Source organism: Gobio gobio (assembly GCF_949357685.1).
Source record: "Gobio gobio genome assembly, chromosome: 10".
Taxonomy (NCBI): domain Eukaryota; kingdom Metazoa; phylum Chordata; class Actinopteri; order Cypriniformes; family Gobionidae; genus Gobio; species Gobio gobio.
Window position 1 is genome coordinate 6698579 of NC_137116.1, and position 21821 is coordinate 6720399.

General features: G+C 38.8%; 1 protein-coding gene across 2 annotated transcripts; it reads right to left on the reverse strand.

Moving 5' to 3' along the window:
* Positions 1-1575: 1575 nt before the first annotated feature.
* polr3d (polymerase (RNA) III (DNA directed) polypeptide D) lies at positions 1576-20312 on the reverse strand. Of its 2 annotated transcripts, none has more exons than XM_079826583.1 (9): positions 20131-20295; positions 17113-17293; positions 16988-17031; positions 16743-16897; positions 13231-13352; positions 11303-11450; positions 7269-7519; positions 7027-7179; positions 1576-2908 (listed from the first exon to the last, which is right to left on the reverse strand). In XM_079826583.1, the coding sequence occupies exons 2-9, from the start codon at positions 17266-17268 to the stop codon at positions 2792-2794; spliced, it is 1146 nt and encodes a 381-aa protein (XP_079682709.1). In that variant the 5' UTR covers positions 17269-17293; positions 20131-20295; the 3' UTR covers positions 1576-2791. The 2 variants fall into 2 exon arrangements, with proteins under 2 accessions (XP_079682709.1, XP_079682708.1); XM_079826582.1 differs by having other exon boundaries at positions 2153-2908; positions 17113-17273; positions 20131-20312.
* Between the last annotated feature and the right edge of the window lie 1509 nt (positions 20313-21821).

Sequence of the window (21821 nt, forward strand, 5' to 3'; positions counted from 1 at the left end):
TTCCAATAACTTCCAAAAACAATGTTGACAGCAACAGAAACAAACCTTTCCATTAAGGGGTGATGTTTCCCCAATTTTTTTCTAACTTTATTAAATGTATGCGTCATCATGTTTGTCAAATTCTTGAATTTTTATTTTATTTATTAAATTAAATTTAATAAATGTATTAAATTAGAAGAATGAGGCACTAGGGCTGTTACCAGTAAAATAAGATCAGTATCAGAGGAGGCATGAATGCATTTCATTGTTTCCATCAATTCTATAGGCCTATTCAAAATGTTATATCTAAAACATTAGTCTCATAACCAGTGTTGGTACTTTTTCCCATTTATTTGACTGACAGCTCTCCTGTCCCCATGTTGAGAAAAATCGAGAGTAATTTCAGAGGCGTTGTGTGTAAACATGTTATTGTAGTTCTAGACTAAATGTGAGAATTTATTCATCTCACTTCAGTCAATAAAATAAAATCAGTCAAATGCAAAATCAGAATACTATGCAAACATCCAATAATGAAATATTAAATAAAACAAATATTTGTATGCATTTAATCTGACATTATTGACCAATGTCTTGCTGCCAACCTTCGATGATTCAGTTAAACCATAAGCAAAAATGACTTTAGATTTTATTGAAGTAAGTGTTAAACTTTTTTCTCCTGCGACCTATTCTTCCATTATCCAGAATGGCAGCACAGCTTAAAGGTTTGTTTGAGCTGCACCCTTTACTGTACATGTGTGAATTTGCAGTTTTACCTCAGCCTGAGGCTTATTATTTCAATTTTGGTGTGAAGAGGTCTTTACATTTGCACAAAAATAGGGGGAAAAAAGCCCTACCCAGGTGAGAAAAAGTAAAAAGTAACTAAGTAACTCAATTAGTTACTTTTTAAGGGGGTAACACAATATTGTAATGCATTACTTTTCAAAGTAACTTTCCTCAACACTGCTCATAAACATCATTTATGAAATTGTAAGTGCAGTGTAAATGCATTCATGCCTCTTCTGCATGTATGTAACTAATGCCACTTCAGAGTCTGCTTTGATTTGATTTTACTGTTAACAAACATTTTTTCTGATTAATGTGAATTTAAATGTATTAATGTAATGTAATATTAATGTAATTTAGTAACACAATGAAGTCAGATTATGTGCAGTCTTCACTTGGATTGACCTTTAAAAACCCAATGTAGTCTGGTTGATTCAGTCATAGTAAATATTTTTGACTAGGACAAGACCAGTTCATTTAAATGTTACCACTTGAGGAATATTTTTAACTTGTTTGACAAAAACCTTTTTCCTGTATGATTTTCTATCATGTGGTTCTACTGCTGGATGTTACTGCGGGTTTGGAAGTGACCCGTGGTTAAATGCGTAGAGGAAAGGATTGAGGCAGGCATTGACAAAGGTAAATGTTATCAACAAGTTCCAGCTGGCATTGCACAAATGTATAGCCATTTCAAGCCACCAAACAGGAGCAGTGGCATTCTGAACACACATTTACCCGTGACCAGTCACGTCATCTTCTATCCACATCTCGGTATCCTAGTAAACATAGTCAGTCTTAAAGTCCCACTGAAGTGCCTTGAAACACACAGCATTATTTAATGTGTTAATGTAATTTCCACTGAAACAGGAAGACAGGGCGGGGCATATCAAACAGCTCCTCCTCTTTGTTTTTTAAATAGCCAATAGTGTTTAGTTTATATCACAGTTTCGTTAAAGCCACAGTTTCCTCCTAATCTCTAACCATTTCTCCTCCTAACCTCCATATCGCTATAAAATACAGCATTCAGTGCAGAATTCAAACTGGTCGATGCGTTTTCTGGCCTGTGCCGACTCGCTCATATGATCCACTGTGTCTGTTTATAATGTAGGGGGCGGGGCTTCAGAGTGATGTTATCAAAATCATCCATATTGGCAGAAGTGAGAGACTGAACACTTGTCATTGTTTTTGAGCTTCTAGATAACAGTAAGACTAACATTTTCATACTAAAAGCCAAAAAAATTAAAAATAAATTAATGGGGACTTTAAATGAACGTAGAGTTGAGAAAGAAACCGACCGCATGTGTATCAGTTTGAATCCATGCATTCCGTCTTAAAGTGACAGCAGCCTAATATTCCTACTACTGCTGTCTGTGTTTTTTTTTTTTTTTTTATCAAATGCTCACTGCTCTTGACTGAATAACTTTTGTAACTTTAATAAGGATTAAACTATGTCCATACAGTGACTATGTGTTGTTATTTTACATTTGATTATCCCATTTTATTTTATAAAATTGTCACTGGTATCTAAAATTTTGATTTCATACCGAATATTACTTTTGTCCGAAAATGTAAACAAATTATAATGACTTTTATGGTCACAAAAACATCCTCTTCCTAACAAAACAATACAAAATCTACCACATAATGTATAGTCAAAATGTAATGTTTTTGAAAGGTGCCTATTTGGCAATTTTCACCACTAGGGGGCTGATTCAATCAATTTAACCAAAACAAAAAAAGAAAAGAAAATGTATTTGACACTTTTTTTATTAACTTAAAGTTTCAAAACTCAAACCCAGATTTTTTTATATAAATGTATTAGTTATTCTAACCCACAATATTTACATGTGTTATAGTGTCTCACTCCTGAATGACAACTCATAAATTCTTCTAAATACATTTCCTTGCGCATAAATAATTCTCGTTCATTCACTCCGAGTTCTCCATTAGTGACAGTACATGGGAATATTTCCTCACAAAGGGATACACAGCACTCGAGTGAAACACTGGTGATTCCAGCAGCCGCTCCTCACGCTCTGTTTTCCAGAAGAGCCTGGAAGTCCGGTGAACAAACCAACTTGTGTTTAACGTGTCCCAGCACTGACAGGTCTCCCCTTCTGCCCTCTGTATTTACTGAGACCAGCTCCTAAAAAAACACAGAGACAGAAAAGCATGTAATCAGACCGATTAAGAAGTGTATACGCTCACCTAAAGGATTATTAGGAACACCATACTAATACTGTGTTTGACCCCCTTTCGCCTTCAGAACTGCCTTAATTCTACGTGGCATTGATTCAACAAGGTGCTGAAAGCATTCTTTAGAAATGTTGGCCCATATTGATAGGATAGTATCTTGCAGTTGATGGAGATTTGTGGGATGCACATCCAGGGCACGAAGCTCCCGTTCCACCACATCCCAATTGGGTTGAGATTTGGTGACTGTGGGGGACATTTTAGTACAGTGAACTCATTGTCATGTTCAAGAAACCAATTTGAAATGATTCGAGCTTCGTGACATGGTGCATTATCCTGCTGGAAGTAGCCATCAGAGGATGGGTACATTGTGGTCATAAAGGGATGGACATGGTCAGAAACAATGCTCAGGTAGGCCGTGGCATTTAAATGATGCCCAATTGGCACTAAGGGGCCTAAAGTGTGCCAAGAAAACATCCCCCACACCCTTACACCACCACCACCAGCCTGCACAGTGGTAACAAGGCATGATGGATCCATGTTCTCATTCTGTTTACGCCAAATTCTGATTCTACCATCTGAATGTCTCAACAGAAATCGAGACTCATCAGACCAGGCAACATTTTTCCAGTCTTCAACTGTGCAATTTCGGTGAGCTTGTGCAAATTGTAGCCTCTTTTTCCTATTTGTAGTGGAGATGAGTGGTACCCGGTGGGGTCTTCTGCTGTTGTAGCCCATCCGCCTCAAGGTTGTGCGTGTTGTGGCTTCACAAATGCTTTGCTGCATACCTCGGTTGTAACGAGTGGTTATTTCAGTCAAAGTTGCTCTTCTATCAGCTTGAATCAGTCGGCCCATTCTCCTCTGACCTCAAGCATCAACAAGGCATTTTCGCCCACAGGACTGCCGCATACTGGATGTTTTTCCCTTTTCACACCATTCTTTGTAAACCCTAGAAATGGTTGGGCGTGAAAATCCCAGTAACTGAGCAGATTGTGAAATACTCAGACCGGCCCGTCTGGCACCAACAACCATGCCACGCTCAAAATTGCTTAAATCACCTTTCTTTCCCATTCTGACATTCAGTTTGGAGTTCAGGAGATTGTCTTGACCAGGACCACACCCCTAAATGCATTGAAGCAACTGCCATGTGATTGGTTGATTAGATAATTGCATTAATGAGAAATTGAACAGGTGTTCCTAATAATCCTTTAGGTGAGTGTAGATTGTGTGTACAGATTCAGACCCAAAGTCCCTATATGGTGTTTGTGTCACCAATTTCATTACATTCTTTGACCTTTGGGTCTATAAATACTGTCATAAGCCCAGTTTCCACCTAAATTACCCAGAACAATTTGTCCCAGGAACTTTTTTCCCCAGGAAATCCCTGGGGAAAGTTCCTGCGGTGGAAACGTGGTTATAACATCGTCACCCCAGCAGTCGGCAGTGATTCTCCACCAAATGATCAGATCAGAAGTCTACATACACTAATCCTGATATGAATTAAAAATGCTTTTTTTCTCTACTTTGTCCTCAGATTAATGTGAAAACGCAGTTTTTGCATTACAGTTTGGACTGAAAACATTTGGCATATTGGAGTTATTTGAAAACAACGACGCATCCAAAGATATTCATGTTTATACTTGTATGTGGATGTTGGATGTTTACTTTCAGTGTTGCTAAAGATAAAAATTACTTGGTGCAATATTCTCATGACATTCTTGCAAAGATAAAAGGAAATTTACTCACAAATGCGGTCCAGCATCAAACATGAGTGCGATTGTTTTAGATTGGTCTCTCGTATCATCTCTTTTATTGTGTTTATTCATGCACAGTAAGAGGATTTTAGCATTTTACGATGTTTCAGTGTGGACAAGCAACTTTTGTAAAATGCTTTAAAACACCAGTGGTGATGGAGACTGTTTTGAAATTAACACAACATTGTAAAATACACTGATCATACATAACATTATGACTACTGACAGGTGAAGTGAATAACGCTAATTATCTCTTCATTACGGCACCTGTTAGTGGGTGGGATATATTAGAGAGCAAGTGAACATTTTGTCCTCAAAGTTGATGTGTTAGAAGCAGGAAAAATGGGCAAGCATAAGAATTTGAGCGAGTTTGACCAGGTCCAAATTGTGATGGCTAGACGACTGGGTTAGAGCATCTCCAAAACTGCAGCTCTTGTGAGGTGTTCCCGGTCTGCAGTGGTCAGTATCTATCAAAAGTGGTCCAAGGAAGGAACAGTGGTGAACCGGCCACAGGGTCATGGGCGGCCAAGGCTCATTGATGCACGTGGGGAGCGAAGGCTGGCCCGTGTGGTCCGATCAAACAGACGAGCTACTGTAGCTCAAATTGCTCAAGAAGTTAATGCTGCTTCTGATAGAAAGGTGTCAGAATACACAGTGCATCAAAGTTTGTGGGGGCTGCATAGCCATAGACCAGTCAGGATGCCCATGCTGACCCCTGTCCACCACCGAAAGCACCAACAGTGGGCATGTGAGCATCAGAACTGGACCACGGAGCAATGGAAGAAGGTGGCCTGGTCTGATGAATCACGTTTTCTATTGCATCACGTGGATGGCCGGGTGCATGTGTGTGGGGAACACATGACACCAGGATGCACTATGGGAAGAAGGCAAGCCGGCGGAGGCAGTGTGATGCTTTGGGCAATGTTCTGCTGGGAAACCTTGGGTCCTGCCATCCATGTGGATGTTACTTTGACACGTACCACCTACCTAAGCATTGTTGCAGACTATGTACACCCTTTCATGGAAACGGTATTTCCTGGTGGCTGTGGCTCTTTCAGCAGATAATGCGCCCTGACACAAAGCAAAAATGGTTCAGGAATGGTTTGAGGACCACAACGACGAGTTTGAGGTGTTGACTTGGCCTCCAAATTCCCCAGATCTCAATCCAATCGAGCATCTGTCGAGTCCAATCCATGGAGGCCCCACCTCACAAAACAATATTAGTCATATATGCATAGGTCATAATGTCATGCCTGATTGGTGTATATCCAGATTAATATACATACCCTCAGGTCAACAATCAAGCAGCCTGTCCCTCCCAAATCTAAGGAAGTACACTTTAACATTTTTAACAGTATTTACCCATCCTTAGAACTTCTTAGATATAGATTTAATATTGATCACAATAGTTGTACTTTCTGTGATGCCAAAATTGAAACAACAACAGTACATTTGTTTTTGGACTGTTTAATTACTGTTCATATTTTTTCTTGTTTTTTAAGTTGATTATTTAGTGATTTGATGTGATTTTTGTATTGCCTTATTGTAATGGTTTCCTTGCAAAATAAAAAAACAAAGCAGCCTTTAAAGGAACAATGTGTAAGATTATTTTATTAAAATATCCAAAAACCACTAGAACAATGTTATATGTTTTGTTGGCTTGTGTACTTAGATTATGCCAAATGTTTTCAAGAATGTTTAAATCCCGAGAAATACGCAATTTTAACCAGGACGCGGACCGTGTCCGTGTGTCGCCTATCAGTGACATCATAGCCGCGTTACCCTCGATTTCCGAGGAGAAATAGAGTAGAAACCATGGAAACACCAAAGACGCTTTACTATATGATGTGTTTAATTAGACAGAAGAGCAACTGTTTGGATCATTCATCACAGAAAACTAAATCATTGTTCAACAGCTCAACACAGTTAGTCTTATTGTTTAAATCTGGTTTTCTCGATTTACCGCGAGTACCATGTTTTACCATGCCTAATATGGTTCTAGCTCACTGCAGTGTGAACAAGTGTCTCACAGTAGCGCCGAGCGAACGCACAGAGTAGCATTATAACATAACTTTCCTAATGGCCAAATGTTAGAGAGTCAGACCGGTAACCCGAAGGTTGCGGGGTCAATTCTCAAAACCGGCAGGAAATGATTGAGGTGCCTTTGAGCAAAGCACCTAACCCACAATCGCTCCCCAAGTGCCACAGCAAAAATCGCTGCCCACAGCTCCGGGTGTGTGCAGAGGACAAATTCCAAGTATGGGTTCCCATATGGCCTTCACATGTTACTTTCACTGTCCTAATGAGTGTAACTGACCTGCAGGAAGGCGCAGGAGGTTCCCAGAGCCACATCCAGGGTGACGTTACCCAGAATAAGCTGCACTTTGCCCGACTTCCTTACGAGCATCTTTCCCACCAAACCCTCCTGTAGATCCTTGAGACAACAGCTGTTCTCTTCTTGAGACTCGTCCTGACACACAAACACACAGGAGGACAAAAATAACATGAGCATATGCAAAAACAACATGACCATGTGATCTAAATCTAGCCAGTGGCAACCTGTGTCTCGGTCTTCTGCATCATGGTCTGTCCGTCACTGGACTGCACCTCTGTTTTGGTGGGCCGGACGTCACTGGTGGGCGGCTGGCCTGGCAGCGAATCAGGGAGCTGCATAAAGAGAAGCTCCTCCTCTTTGCAGTGATTCCACACCTCCAGTAAATCAGGTAGCAAATCGGGTTCGGGCAAGGTTGGCATTCTGAACATAGTCTCCCCCTTCTTGGCTTCAGGAATATCCAGTGGCTCCTGCTTGACTGAAGGAATGGATGGATAATAGAGAGAGAGTTGTCACTCTTCAATTGTGTGTAATGAATGCTCACTAAATACCTTATTTCTTGTCTATAGGTGCGGTCACCAGTGATTGACAGTAATAAGTACTTAAAGGGTTAGTTCACCCAAAAATGAAAATTCTGTCATTAATTACTCACCCTCATGTCGTTCGACACCCGATATTTTTGTTGAAAGCTGATGGCTGAGAAAGGCTTCAGATAGGCCTCCATTGGCATTCAGTACATTTACACTCCCAAGACCCATAAAAGGCACTTAAAACGTCGTTACAAAGTCCATCTCACCACAGTGGCTCTACAATAATTTTACGATGCGACGACAATAGATTTTGTGCGCAAAAAAAAATCAAAATAACGCCTTTATCCAACTTGTTATTGTCTTCCGTGTGTGCCTCCACGACGCATGCGCGAGAATATGACGCAGATCCGGCGTTCGGACACATGACCCAGAAGTGATTTGTTTACGAGCAGAGGAAGACGCGCGTGTCTAAGCTGTTGAATTCTACATTGATCGTGCTTTAGGTCTCGGCGTAGTTCTCAAATGGGACTAAAGTGTGCATTCCATGGATTCCCGAACGCCGGCGCTATGTCATATTCTCGCGAATGCGTTGTGGAGGGACACACGGAAGACAAGAAGAGGTTGAATAAAGTCGTTATTTTTTTTATTTTTTTTCGCACAAAAACTATTGTCGTCGCATCGTAAAATTATTGTAGAGTCACTGTGTTGAGATGGACTTTGTAACGATCTTTTTAGTGCCTTTTATGGGTCTTGGGAGTGTGAATGTACTGAATGCCAATGGAGGCCTATCTGAAGCCTTTCTCAGCCATCAGCTTTCAACAAAAATATCTTCATTTGTGTTCCGAAGATGAACGGAGGTCTTACGGGTGTCGAACGACATGAGGGTGAGTAATTAATGACAGAATTTTCATTTTTGGGTGAACTAACCCTTTAATTAAATTTTTCTAATACTTTATTATACTTTGGAATGTAGTGAAGTAGTTTTCCAAAATAAAAATAGTCCAATATAGTACTTTTCACTCTACATTCCATAAAAACATGTCGTTCCTTGTGATTTTGCCCGGAAGAAGTCATCACCCGCGCAGAGACATGTATAAGGGAAATTTTGTGTTTTTGATATTGAACTCATATAAGATGTTTTTGTTAAATATAAGGGGAATTCTAGTTTTCAGTAGTAACACATTCTTGTTTGATGAAACTTTGATACTCTTCTCCATGGAACTAGTGTGTTCGTTGTCTGTAGCCTTGAACAAGTTCTCGGAGGCTTCAAGGTGGGACAGCTGCAGATAACACCAACTAGGGAGTTTTTTTTATTGTGTTGTGTTATTGGCCCTCACCCATTGAAATGAGTGTATAAAAGAACAAGTGAGGGGCTTTGTTTTTTGTCTTTTCTGACTGCACAACCTGCATGTGCGAATTGGCCTTCTTGGCAAGAATAAAAGCTTTTAAAGACACTTAGCTTGTGATTTTCAATTCCAGCTTCACCATGATAATTATTAAAGTTTATTATTCATGCTAGTTTTTTTTGCTATAAATTAAAGACATGGCATCTGAGGACTAATTCTCATTTTTCTCAGTTATTTTGCTTTATTTCCAAATTCAATCATAGACTTGTTTGGCGTCGTGTCATAGCTCGGGGTGTGGCGTGGGGGCGGAGTCGACGTGGGGGAAAACAGTCCATTCCCCCACAATGGAAATGGATGGGGTTAACCCAGTATAGCTGTGTAGAATCACTTTTGCCGCTCGACAGAGCAAGATAAATAGAAAAACTGAACCGTATTGGGTCAGATTGTCCGTACAGTCTCTGTCCGTACAGTATCTGACCCAACAGAATCAATGGCCAGAGGTGTCATTTTCTCATCAAAATATATGCTGCTCCGCCGACCCCCAAATAAGTATGACACGCCAACTTCATAAATCGTCTTTTGATGAAGACGTTAATTCAGTGTTTCTGAATTTAATGGATTAAAAGTATCAATACATACATTTAACATTTTAAAATGATCATAAAACGTGTCGTGTGCTATGAAATTGAAATTTGGAGTTGACATGTCTGTGTCACAATATTATAAAAATTACTGACAATAGCAAAGTTTTTTTTATTTACTTTTCCTATAGCAACCATCTTCATCAAAAGACTAGGTGATTTATGAAGTAGCCTAGCTATTATGTCATGTAATTTTTGTGGGAGCAGCATACATTTGAACGAGAAATTGTACAAGTGTCTTACATATAATGTGACTTGATCAGCTTGTAAGCTTGAAGCACAAGCAGCCCAGCCCTTCCCATCATGAAAAAAAGAAGACTTTTGAATGTTTTGTACATTAATAACCTCACGCATTATGTGGCTGTGTGATCGCTCATCATGAAAAACTGCTTTAACAGTTATTTCTGACGCAGTTCAAGCCCCGTGACAAGTATGACTTTATTGCTGTTTTGTTCAACAAACTTTTGCCATTGCAATTCATGAAATCTCTTTTTTTAATCTTTACAATAATACCAGCATCATGTAGTGCAAATGTTTAATTGCATTGGACGTATTGCACAGGCTTCCGAACTGACGAACCGCTCCATCTGTTTATTTGGCAGTATAAAACTTAGGATCAGGGTTTTTTAACTTACTAAAACGCAGCCCAATTGTACACTCGTTACTGCAGTGCATTATGGGACTGAATGAGTGCACTCGATAACGTCCACTATGGTTTCGGACACCACTACAAATGGCTGTTCCCTCAAATAGTGCCCTTCCTAAGGGTATAGGGGTCGATAACAGACACAGCGCTAGACTTTTCAGCTTGTGTACGGCACACTTGGACTCCATCTGATCTCAAGTCAACAACTTAATGATTCAAATGATGCGGTCAGAGCGAGTTTCAATTGTTTGTAAACTAAATCTGCTATAAAAAGGACGTGCTGTTTAAGCCCGTTGTATGGAACGCTTGAATGTGGACATTACATCTGAACGGGGTAGGTTTTAGGTAAAAACTAAACATAACGTTAAAATAACGCAAATTAATGGCCACGCTTCTCCCCCGCTGCTGTAGATGTAATGATGTCAGACTGAGGCATAACCTATTTAAGCTCTATCTGTGTGTCTAGCACATTGTATTTTGAGCAGTAGGATGGACTGGAGTATATAAAAATAAACTTTCAATTAGTACTTTTTACTTTTAGTAAATTTGTGGTGAAATTTCACAAGCAAAAAACGTCTATTGTCAATCGTGGAGGGATGTAAGAAGCTCAGCTCACACAAAAGTCAAAGCCAAGCAGCTTTCTGTTGGTCAAATTAATGCCACAAATTCAAATTACCAACTTGAACACAAGTGAAATCCACGCAGGGAACTTTTTTATCCTCATGTGAAACTCCCCAACATGCATATTCCTGACTGACTAACAGCATTGGCCATCTTAAAGGGGCTATATGCGTTTTTCTGAAATTTAAACTCGCGACTGACACCTGTGGCCAAAAAACAGAACTGCTCTCATTTTCTGCTCGCTCTCGCAGCGGTGGTGACGTCACATCCGCAGACAGCGCGGGAAAAGACGACCCGCCAGAAAATAGGAAAAATAGGATACAGGCTTATAGGTGCACCCACTGTGAGCGGACAAGGTGTCAGTATGCTCATCAGGAGATGTTTGAGTCATAAATGGTAAAATAAAAAGGCTATTGTTACGTTTATTTTGGGGAAAAAGTTGCATATAGCCCCTTTAATTTGTGCCGTCACTCCTACCCTTGACTTCAGCTCCAGTGCTGATTGGTTCAGGATCTGAAGAGGTCTTCTCAGTGAACTCCTGTTTGAAGACCCATCCGGACACAGCCAGCGGCAGCTGCACAGGACAGCTTCCTCTTTCACCTGTCAGGTGAGGGTCATCCAGAAACTACGGCACACAACCAAAGTCTTGTAGGTGACACATAATTTTTTCAGTTGAGCAATTGGCAATATTTGCATTTGAGAGAATCACATAAAAACATGGCACAGGTCATATTTCACATTAAAAAAAAAGTGAATATATATAAATAAATATATTTTAGAAAATTAAGTCTATATTTACACATAGGCTTCATGACTAAATTTACTGTTTTTTTTTTTTCTTTTTAAATGTAAATAATCTATGAAAAGAAGTACAATTAATGCTATAATTATGTATAATATTTAAATTTAAACAATATATCAGTATTTTTTTATTGTATTAATGTAATGCAATGTCATTATAGTAATGTGAATTAAGAAGAAAAATATGATACATTATCATACAAATTATCTTCTCAATGTAAAAGATCTTAATGTACCTAAACGCTTTATTTTCTTAAAGTAAAACAGAATTTGTTTTATTTCTTCTTTTTGATTTTGGGCTGTAATATGACCAGGTGCTGGGTTCTGCACAGATTTGATTAGTTAATTTCTAGCTAATACGTGGTTATATTTGTTTTTGAAAACATATATTGTCAAACTGTTCAAAAGTTATTAGCAAAAATAGCCATGTTTTCAAAATCTCATGACCTGTAGGCGGCGCTGTACCCAAATTTGGCACGGATCCTCAAATCATGGTTCTGAAGAAGCACACCAATTTTCATTTTCGATTAATCACAGTTTTGCAGAGATACAATTTGAACCACTTTTGGTTTGTCGACATTAGCTGCGTTTCCATTACCCTACTAATTGCGCGATTTTAAATTGCTTATTGAAAACATGCCCAATGGAAATGGTCAATTTATCGCAAAGAAGGTTTCAGGCTCGCATGAGGTTATTTTTCAGGCAATTCGAAAAAGGAATATTTAGCAAAAATGCAAACTAAAGATCTAGGTTGACACGATCGACTCCGCCTTTTGCAGAGCTCGCTCTTCTCCCTTTTCCCATCACATCGGAAAGGCATTTACTTAACTAAAAATTAAGAAAATGTTATAAAAATGGAAATAAAGTGCCTAACGAAATGTTTAATAATAATAAAAAAAAAATTTGGGTAGGGTTAGGGATCGGTGTAGAGAGGGCTTTTATTGTCCCATTAAGGCGGCATCCATTTAATAGTTTTCATAAATATAATCATTTACACTATGTTATTATTGCATCCGGTTTATGTACTGATGTACAATACTGAAAAGTTTTTGCGCATTTACAGGTTACCTGGCGTATATAAAAGTCGATCATTCTTTAAAGAGGGCGCGGTATGTCTGGACACGAAGACAAGACAGAGTTCTTTATTAAACTCATAAAAGACTTAAAAAATTAGGGGAATACTGGATTCTAAACCACTAAGAAATTCCAAAATGTATTAAGACCTTGAAGCAGATCTGAGGGAGAAACACCTCACACGTGGCCGCTCCCAAGTACAAGCGTCTTTCCTTGCCATTAATGCTTGGACCAGACACCTTCGATTAAAAATAATGGCTAGTGCAGTGGCAGGGATATACGTAAACCTTCCAACATCCGTCACCATTCGTTTTGGAATGACTCGTCGCAAGAGGAAAAAATTTAATTTACGTCGCATAAGATCGGTTAATGTAAACGCTGTCATTGCGCAATAGTTTTTTATCAACATTTAGAAAATATCTAAAAAAGTTTTGCACAAATCTGTAACGGAAACATGGCTATTGTTAAGATCGCCGCATCAGGTTTAATTGCAAGGTAATAAGCTACGATATTTATTTTTGAAAACATACGTTGTCCTTCTCAAGTTTGCGCAGGATTTCTTTAGTCTCCTCTTCGGTCTCTCTCTCCTTTTTGATGTTGATGATGGGCGAAGGGCCAGTGTTTGGCGTTTCTCTGGCGTCATCGTATACACCTGATCAAATATAGAAAAAATAAGACAGCACTGAGACAAAAAGAAAATGCTAATATTTAACTTGAAACTATTTTTTTTATTCATAAAACAGACTACGCACACCCTAGATATTAACACCAACATTCTCACTGAATAATCAATATGGCCATTTCCATTCATAATTTAACTATTTCTCCATGACTTTCTTGAATATTTGGTTACTGGAGTCAAATGTACCATATAACAGTATTATCATTTGCCATTATTTTATAGAGATTTCACTCTCAAAGTTTTTTTGTCCAATTAATTGATCATTTTATTCACGTTCATGACTTCCAAGCCTGGAAAGCATTATAACATTTTCGAATAATTCCAGGTTTTCCATGAACATTAAAACCCTGGTTTAAAGACCTTGTATATATACACAATGCCATTCAAAAGCTTGTGGTCAGTAGTGTTGTTGTCAAGACCACCTAAACAGAGACCAAGACCAGTGTGTGCCAAGACCAAGACTTTGTGGGGTTGAGACCAAGACAAGGCCAAGACCAAGGCAGGGCGAGACCGAGTCAAGACCAAGACCAGCACTCCTTAAATTCATCTAAAAGATCCATATCTACTGTCTGAGAAATGTCTTATATTTAATGTAATCCAATGTAATTCGGCAGTCATATCACCCTGTAACCCAAGGCTGGTTTCCCACTGAAGCTAAGCAGGCCTGGTCAGTACCTGGATGGGAGACCAACTGGGAAAACCAGGTTGCTGCTGGTAGAGGTATTAGTGAGGCCAGCAGGGGGTGCTCACCCTGTGGTTTGTGTGGGTCCTAACACCCCAGTATAGTGATGAGGACACTATACTTTCAAAGAACACCGTCCTTCGGATGAGACATTAATCCGAGGTCCTGACACTCTGTGGTCAATAAAAATCCCAGGATGTCCTTTGGAAAAAGAGTAGGGGTGTTACCCCTGCATCCTGGCCAAATTTGCCCATTGGCCTCTGTCCATCATGGCCTCCTAATCATCCTCATATACTGATTGGCTTCATCACTCGTCTCCTCTCCACCAATCAGCTAGTGTTCTGGCGCAATATGGCAGCCGTCACATCATCCAGGTGGATGCTGCACATTGGTGGTGGTTGAGGAGATTCCCTCCTTCTGTTTGTAAAACGCTTTGAGTATCCAGAAAAGCGCTATATAAATGTAACTAATTATTATTATTAATGAATAAATACAACTAGAATAGTAAGACACTATAGCGCTGTTACCAATCAAATCACTGACAATAAAATTCATGGCACAGAAGTTGCATCTGAATTGGTACAATTACACCTGCATAAATAATGCTCAGATTAATTTGTTCATTGAACGTTTGTATAAATCAATATAATTTGCAATCACGCTTATATTCATGAAAACTGCTCGCTTCACTCTTCTCCTCACTTGTGATATTGCTTAATTATATTCTATGTTATATATTTAAAAAAAAACGAAATCTCAGAATTTTGTGGGCATTTATATTGATTTTGGGCATTTTTGAGACAATGCTGAATTGATTTTGAACCCGGCAGCACAGTAACAAAAGAAATCACATTACAACAAAGTTATTGATTGCATTTTAAGCAGCAAGTTTTACATCAAATCACATTAATGATGTTAAATCAGACAATGCCCCCGCAATTTAGTGATATCCTTGCATTTGTGGTCTTGACCGGCCTTGAGATAAAACCCAGTCCTCCAAGTATGAGACCGAGACAAGACCAAGACCTTCAAAAAATGGTCTTAAGACCGGTTTCGAGACCAAGACCGGTCTTGAGTACAACACTAGTGGTCAGTTTTTTTAGAGAGATTTTTTTTTTTAGGAAATTAATACTTTTATTCAGCAAGGGTGCATTAAATTGATCAAAATTGACAGTAAAGACTTTAATGAACTTTGTATTCCTCAAAGCATCCTGGGGGAAACTATCACAGTTTCCACAGAAATATGAAGCAGCACAACAGTCTCTAAAATTGATAATAATAATCAGAAATGTTTCTTGAGCATCAAATCATTATATCAGAATGATTTGTGAAGGATCATGTGACACTGAAGACTGGAGTAATGCTGAAAATTCAGCTTTGATCACAGGAATAAATGACTTTTTAAAATATAATACAATACAGTTGTTGTAGTAGTAAACATAATGATCTATTATCAACAATGGTGTCATATTGCTGTTGCTGCTGAGCTGAGGTTTAAATCAATCAGCTTCTCAAAGCTGTGTGTCACAGTGATTTTACTGCTGTTAAGAGCTGATGTTGAGCACATCACAAAATTACATTTAGTGTCACTGATACCATATTCTGGTGAAAGGTTGGATTCTTAAATCCACTGCCGCTTCAATATATCTATATATATATGAATTAAATTCATAATCAAAGCCTTAATCAATATTTATCTTTCTATATTATTATAATGGTTTTTACTGATTCTTTTCAGTTATGATATTACTAAATCAATGGGACCAATGATTGTTGTTTCTTCCTTTATATTTTCTAAAGTTTGTATTTGTTCTCCGAGTGTCTGTCCTAGGGATATGTGATGTGTCGCTTAACGCTTGATTTCAGAACATGTTGTCGTGTGTTTGGATTTTGGAGGCATTACACACCCCTGACCTGACGGGAGTGCAGTAACAGTGCTTGCTCACTTAGCCCGGCTTCCAGAGATGAAATAATTTTATATTTCCTTTTACTGAAACGTACCACGTACTACCTAAAGAATTGTATGAATATGGCCTGTCCTATTGTCTGTACCTCTCACTGAGAGAAAGCACATGTTATCAGTATGTTTTGGGAAACTTTTGTGGTTAGGAACAGAGCTCAACCAACTACAACCTTGGAGAGACTGTGTATCTGTGTATATGTGCTGTATTCCGTGTTCCAGATCAGTATTGGATGTGGATTACGGGCATCCTAAGAGATGGGTGGACTTGTTGTTCTGGGCAAGCTGGCGCCTGCTCCAGACCTAGAAGGTCACTATGTGCCTAATTCCGGGGTGAAAACTTCAACAAGTAATATATGTACAAGTGAATCTGATTAACTGACAAATGTGTGGAAATTTACCATGACTGTTCATTTTCTCTGAGCCAATCAGAATCATCCACCTCGCAGTAATGAGGTGGCTAGACCTTGAAAACAGTACAACTGTCTGGTAGAGGGAGCGCGGCCTACGAACTCCTTGTGAGACTTGAAACTGGCTTCTGCTGATGAAACTGCAAACTATTCTTCAGTAAATTTCTCTTGAATTAATTGCACTCCTGACTCTTGGTCTTCATTTTTCACTACTGGTCCTGGGTCCTAAACTGTTACCCCAACACTGGCTCAAATCCCAATACTTGGCCTAGCGATTATTCAAATCATCCCCCAAAAACCTGCTTTACCTTTCCTCTTGGCCATCATCTCAGCAGGACCCTGCTCAAAAATAGAATGAGACTGGATGACCTCAGGGCGACCTCGGCCCCTCCCTCGGCCGTCCCGCTGCCGACCTCGCTCAACATCCTTCTTATCGCGTCTCTTTCCTTCATCAGCTTTTAATCTGTGGCAAAGCATCACTTGTAAGTAACAGTGATGCACTCGTTATATCAACAGTGAATGATGAACTGATAGTAAATGGTCCATCACTTACTCCTCTTTTGATTTTCGACCAATAATATTGGGGGTGAAGGTTTTCTGCAGGACAAAGAACAACACACTTGAAATCTAATCTGAAATGTTTAGTAGCGACTAGCATGTTCAGCAATGAATGGCAACCTTTTTGACGCCTCCTAACGTGAGGTCTCTGGAGCGCATTGTGGGGAGGCGTCCCGGAGTGATGGAAGCGGGCAGCCGGCGGCCCATCGGCAACCCTCTGGCTCCCCCTGCTTGCGGCGTCCGTGGAGGCCCACTGGGGTCACCAGAGCCATCCATTCTCACTAACCAGAGGAAAGAGATGCTACAAAATCACTGCAAACGTCAATATGTCAATTAAATGAAACAAACACATGCAACCGATCTTACTCGCCAACGAGGACGCTAGCAGACGCTAGCATCAGTCGCTAGCATGCGCCAGGGGAGCGAGGTTTACACACACAGCTCTTTCTGGCCTACAAAACCAGTCATAAGTCTTATGGGTATATTTGTGGCAATAGCCAACAATACATTGTATACATACATTTCCTACCGTAAATATATCAAAAATGTATTATCATTAGTATTATGCGTTCCTAAGGACTTCATTTGGACCACTTTAAACGCAATTTTGCGATTTTTTGGCACCCTCAGATTCCAGATTTTCCAGCATAGATGTATCTCAGCCAAATATAGTCATATCCTAACAAACCATACATCAATTGAAATATAGATGTATAGATCAAAATGTTCCCTTATGACTGGTTTTGTGGTCCAGGGTCACATACAATTGCTATGTACAAACCCTTATGACAAATTAACAGCTTTATCGGCCTTATTCCTGACGAGCCTACTGCGTTTTGAATTATGGGTGGCACCTTTTTTTTTTGTTTCGTTTCGTTTATTTGCACAAATATAAAATATATACAACAAAAACAAGAAAATGCAATCCAAATACTGTGCAGGGAGAGGCAGAAAACCGAAAAAGGCTTAAAGCATCCACCTAAACAACAAAGAAAAAGAAAAACAATATATTTAAAGAAAGTGCTATACATAACATATCAAAACCCCCAAAATAATCCCTATAGGGTGCATAAAATACATAAACAACAAAATAAATAAATAAGAAAAAGAGGCAGCAATAAAATTATCCTTTATACATCTTTTATAGCATATTAAAGAGGAACATTTTCTTGCTAAATGATGGGATAAACCATTCCTTAATTTAATACTTCCGGTTTGGGGTACTTCCATTCAAAAAGACTTAAACAAATCATAAGCTGTCAGTTTGACTGAATGAATTTTCAGTTAAAACAGATCAAACATGCATTTTAGCCTGGGACTAGCTTAAGCCTTGCCTGTTAAACCGGGGGGAAATATATTAAACAGCACAAACTGCAAAAGTTGTAGCAGCTTGCCTTCAAGTGGCTTTGTATAGTACGTCTGGAAAACATTCATACTACACACATCCATACTATATAAGATTTACTTTTTTAGCTATCGTGAAGTAATAACTTATTCAAAATAAGTAGGATGAAGTCAGCAAAGTTGGGACTTATTTGAAACTGTGTATTAAATACAAATAAATCTATTCTACCTATACGATAAATGTTTTAAACAAATGCTCACGGTCTCTTGTATCTCCAACTACGGTTTTTGAAGAAATGTAGGGGCAGAGATTCAAAAATGACATGAACCCATTTTTATTCTACAGCTGTTTTCTGGTCAATTGGGACAGTGCAAGTGGTTTGGCTGACATGTTTTCCCATTTTATGTAAAGCAAAACAATTTCTCACATTAAGCAATGCATTCTTTTAATTAATAGAATGTCCCACTTTAACTGAATGCCACTGTCCCATTTTATCTGACATGTTAAGGTAAATTGGGACAGTAACAAAACTTGATATATATATTTTAAACAGAACGAAGAAATTGCACATTGCATAAAATGTAATTATCACATGAACAGACTGTAGATTGAAATACTGTTTGTATTAGAATTTAAACCTTAAAAACACAATATGTAATTTTTCGCAAAAAAATTTTTTTTAACAAAGGTGTAGCTTGACGACGCCTTGATTTCACAGAGCTTGTATTTTCAAAGATTTCAAAGAGGTTTTATTCTGCCGCAGACGAGTGTTTCGGCTTCTTCAGCTCATGTGTATATGGGGTGACGCGGCGCTGTTTTATCATATTACACACATTTGAGTGTGTTGAAAGTTGTTATAATGCTACTCTGTGCGTTCGCTCGGCGGCTGCTATGAGACACTTGTTCACACTGCAGTGGGCTAGATCCATATAAGGCATGGTAAAACATGGTACTCGCGTTAAATCGAGGGTAAAAATCGAGGGTATGATGTCCTTGATAGGCGATGCACGAACACGTTCCGTGTCCTGGTTAAAATTGCTTATTTCTCTGGATTTAAACATTCTTAGAAACATTTGGCATAATGTAAGCACACAAGTCAACAAAATAACTGTCCTAGTAGTTTTTGGACATTTTAATCCAAATATCTTACATGTCGTGCCTTTAACACCACAGCGCTTGAGTAGTAGCCACACCCACATGATTTACATTTGACCAATCAAATGTTGATATTCAAATTAAGTGGTGTTATTACAACATTTCAAGACCACCCACCATTATCGCAAAAAGCTTATTTGTCCCATTTTAGCTGATGTCAGCGATTTCGGACACACAAACACACACACGTATTAATACATGTATAATTACATTAATAATGTATATTTAAATATTAGGCTACAACTTCTAAAAACAATTTAATCTCAGGGGATGTTTCATTAAATTGCTTCTGATGTCCTTATTGTCCTAACGTTACTTGGCCATTATTGCGAACCTTCACAGTCTTTTTCGAACTACGTGTGGTAACATTTCTAGTTTTGGAGTAAACTTCCCATTATGGTGGTTTAGGATTTGTCCCAGATTCTCACAGACATTCTGTGCAAACAGTGACGAACAAGGATTTAGGACTACAATCGTTAGGACTACAAAACTGACATGCCACGATACTCTGAACATTCAGTCGCACACACATTAATAGATGTGAAATACAAATTTACAGCAAACACCGGCACTTCCACGCTTCCCGACACATGGCGAGAGACACAAACACACAGTGAGATCCATGACAGTGCACTTACCAGAGCGCTCACTCCAGGGCAGAGATCCTTCAAACACGGCCTCAAAAATATTACAAATATGTATAGATGACAGGCAAGATCGAGATTTTAGTTATAAAGATGATGAAATGTAGAGCAAGTTTGTTCAAGGCGGAGTTTCACGTGCAATGACACTTTGACCCGTGTGACGAAAAGATGATGTGATTGGTGAGCGTCAACACTGCACCACTTTGCGCAGATTTTTTTAACCCTTAAAGGGTTAGTTCACCCAAAATTGAAAATTACCCCATGATTAGGCTACTCACCCTCGAGTCATCCTAGGTGTATATGACATTCTTCTTTCAGACGAATACAATCGGAGTTATATTAAAAAATGTCCTGGCTCTTCCAAGCTTTATAATGGGAGTGAATGGCTGATCTGTTTTGAAGTCCATAAAAGTGCATCCATCCATTATAAAAGTGCTCCACACGGCTCCGGGGGTTAATAAAGGCCTTCTGAAGCGAAGTCATGCGTTTGTTTGAGGAAAAATATCCATATTTATAACTTTATAAACTAAAATAACTAGCTTCTGGCAGACGGCTTACGCAAGTCGACTTACGGCAAAAGAGTAACCCCTGACGCGATGTATGACGCAGGATGTAGGAGTTTCGCAAACTTTGACGCCTCTCGCGGTTCAAACAAATAGGGCTGGACTTGGGCAACAAACTCAAACCCCTCTTATATCGTAATCCTACGGCAGTTCTCTTTAAAAATTCTCGTTTTAGACTTCTAATTCATGACCAGTGTTTTGTTTTGCTCTATCCTCTGCGCTTTCACGTTCATCAATATGTCATGCATCAGGTCAGGGGTTACACTTTCACCGTAATCGGTGTGTACGGCCGTCTGTCAGAAGCTAGTTATTTTAATTTGCAAAGTTTTATATATGGATATTTTTCTTACACAAACGCATGGCTTCGCTTCAGAAGGCCTTTATTAACCCCCGTATGGAGCCGTATGGAGTACGTTTATAATGGATGGATGCACTTTTATGGACTTCAAAACAGAAACAGCCATTATAATGCTTGGAAGAGCAAGGCCATTTTTTTTTATATATATAGCTCAGATTATATTATTGTATATACAGATTGTCATATACACCTAGGATGACTTGAGGGTGAGTAAATTATGGGGTAATTTTCATTTTTGAGTGAACTATCCCTTTAACCGTCATCCCCCTTTTTGAGTGTAGACGTAAAAATGCATTGTAATTCATGAATGCTGGAATACAGACCTAAGGTTGGTCTCTTTTTAAAAGAGTGAAAGTACTTCAAAAAATGTAATGTAAGTTTAGGTTTACTGTAAAGCAAATGTACTGTACTAAACATTTTTATTTTGAACAAAATATATATATTTTACTAAATATTTTCCTATGAGTTCCTGAGATTTTGTTTAGGCGTAATACCAAAAAATAGCCACTGGGTGTCATCCACATTCCATTGATTTGTTTTGTTGTTGATGCATTCTCCTGTCACAATATAATTTTAATCACAAAACAGTCTCCAAATATGGAACCTTTAGTCTCAGACCTTCTATCGATCTGTGTTTTGTCAAAAAAATATATAAAATAGTTAAAATAAACGTTGTAATATGAAACATGAAGTTTCATGAGCCCGCTAAAATGTTTTAAATTACAGTTTCCAAGATAATGCATGTCCCAAAACAAGCCTAACAA

Bases quoted from the DNA above. Each gene is read 5' to 3' on its own strand.
- polr3d (XM_079826583.1), bottom strand. From the start codon at position 17,268: ATGGATGGCTCTGGTGACCCCAGTGGGCCTCCACGGACGCCGCAAGCA. The intron at 13,353-16,742 runs GTAAAGCAGGTT...ATATTTGATCAG, and splicing joins GATGATGGCCAAGAGGAAAG to GTGTATACGATGACGCCAGA. The intron at 7,520-11,302 runs GTAGGAGTGACG...CCATTCCTTCAG, and splicing joins CACTGGAGCTGAAGTCAAGG to TCAAGCAGGAGCCACTGGAT.